Genomic DNA, 1,913 nt, shown 5'->3' on the forward strand with positions numbered 1-1,913 from the left:
AACCATTAATGTTCTTTATCCAGCACTACTATAATATTTACAAGGTCTAACTTGAGGTATGTACATTAATGGAAGAGGAAAGTGTTACTTAACCATTAATGTTCTTTATCCAGCACTACTATAATATTTACAAGGTCTAACTTGAGGTATGTACATTAATGGAAGAGGAAAGCGTTACTTAACCATTAATGTTCTTCATCCAGTACTACTATCATATTTACAAGGTCTAACTGATACAAAAACAGTCAAGTTTAGTTATTTCCTTCAAACTTACCTGGTCCAGTAGCAAACATCACCACAAACCCGATCACTAGGACGATGCTCAAGTAAGACAACCAAGTTGCGGAATTCTAGAAGGGAGAAGAAAAACACCAAACTGCAATTTTTTATCTCGAAAAGTTTAGTTTAACGAGAGAATGTTTGGAACATACAACCAAGAACAAAGAAACATCTACACGAGTGAAAGTTTATTTTACTTTCTCACTCCAACTCCTAACTTATAACTAGGTCAAACATCTCAGTTTACCTCCAAAGAACAAAGGCCCACCTGTCAGAAGCACTCAGGGTTATAGGGTTTTTAATCATCTTATAACTAGGTCAAATAGCTAACATCTCAGTTTGCATCCGAAGAAGAAGAAAGGCCCACCTTTTGGAAGAACTCAGGGTTATAATCATCTTATAACTAGGTCAAATAGCCAACATCTCAGTTTACCTCCGAAGAAGAAAGGCCCACCTGTCGGAAGCCCTCAGGGTTATAGGGTTTTTAATCATCTTATAACTATGTCAAATAGCTAACATCTCAGTTTGCATCTGAAGAAGAAAGGCCCACCTTTCAGAAGCACTCTGGGTTATAGGGTTTTTTTATTCATCTAATAACTAGGTCAAATAGCTGACATCTCAGTTTGCCTCCAAAGAAGAAAGGCCCACCTTTCAGAAGCACTCGGGGTTATAGGGTTTTTAATCATCTTATAACTAGGTCAAACAGATAAGGATCTTCCATCAATACTTTAATTATAAATTTTGAACTTCTTAAAAGAAAACCGACTTCTATGCTAGCTTATTCTCAACAACCCTAAGAGAGGAATGTTTAAACCATCATTTAAGCATCTCATTAAATACTGGAAAGAATCAAGACTATTGTAAATATAATATCAATGGCTTTAAAGTTGAGATTAAGTTTTTGTCAGCTTGTAATGCAACAATTGTTTTCCTAAGCTTTAATCTTAAGTCTCACCTTAAAAACTAAACAGATGGTCAACAAGAGTGTGATGACTGCCATCCCCCCAAGCCCAACAAGTTGTAGTGTACGACGTCCAGCTCTCTCCACCAAAACCAGTGACACTATGGTCATTAGTACATTGATAGTTCCCATAGCCAATGTTGCATACAGAGCCATTTGTTTGGTCAGCCCAGCATTTTCAAAGATTTTTGTCGAGAAGAAAATAACCTGAAACAGACGAATTTCACAATAAAACAAGTTTTATAATAACAGTTAATTAAAATCAAAAGAAAAGTTTGTGAAGATAGAGTACGTCAAATTAAATAAAACCCACTTTTTTTTTTTGTAGTGACAATAACAAGTATTTATATTGTGATTAACTACAATTTGTATAATAGGAATGATATATTTATGAAAACAAATTATCCAATCCCCTACCCCCCGTCCCAACTGAAACTATTCAAACCCAAAATAATGAAAACAGTTTACTTTATACCTTAATTGTACTGGACACAAACTCAATAGTGTCACAAAACAAAATTAAATCAACACCACCGTTTCATTTGTATACAAATATGAAAGTTTGTAACTACATTAATACCAGAATAACTTCAAACTTAGAAACTTAAAAGTGGAAAAGTCTTAACATTATTAAACATAACATTGTCATCACAAATATACTGTTACGTCTCCG

General features: G+C 34.3%; 1 protein-coding gene across 2 annotated transcripts in view; it reads right to left on the reverse strand.

Annotated features, from left to right (window-relative positions):
• The window catches only part of LOC106471444 (solute carrier family 2, facilitated glucose transporter member 1-like), a 43,341-nt gene that overhangs the window by 3,287 nt on the left and 38,141 nt on the right, over nucleotides 1-1,913 (reverse strand). For both annotated transcript variants that reach the window (XM_013932046.2, XM_022400055.1), the window contains exons 8-9: nucleotides 1,235-1,447; nucleotides 275-350 (exon numbers count right to left, since the gene is read on the reverse strand). In XM_013932046.2, coding sequence (XP_013787500.1) covers nucleotides 275-350; nucleotides 1,235-1,447 — 289 coding nt within the window. The remainder of the gene's footprint in view (nucleotides 1-274; nucleotides 351-1,234; nucleotides 1,448-1,913) is intronic.

This window comes from Limulus polyphemus, unplaced genomic scaffold, assembly GCF_000517525.1.
Source record: "Limulus polyphemus unplaced genomic scaffold, Limulus_polyphemus-2.1.2 Scaffold4628, whole genome shotgun sequence".
Taxonomy (NCBI): Eukaryota; Metazoa; Arthropoda; class Merostomata; order Xiphosura; family Limulidae; genus Limulus; species Limulus polyphemus.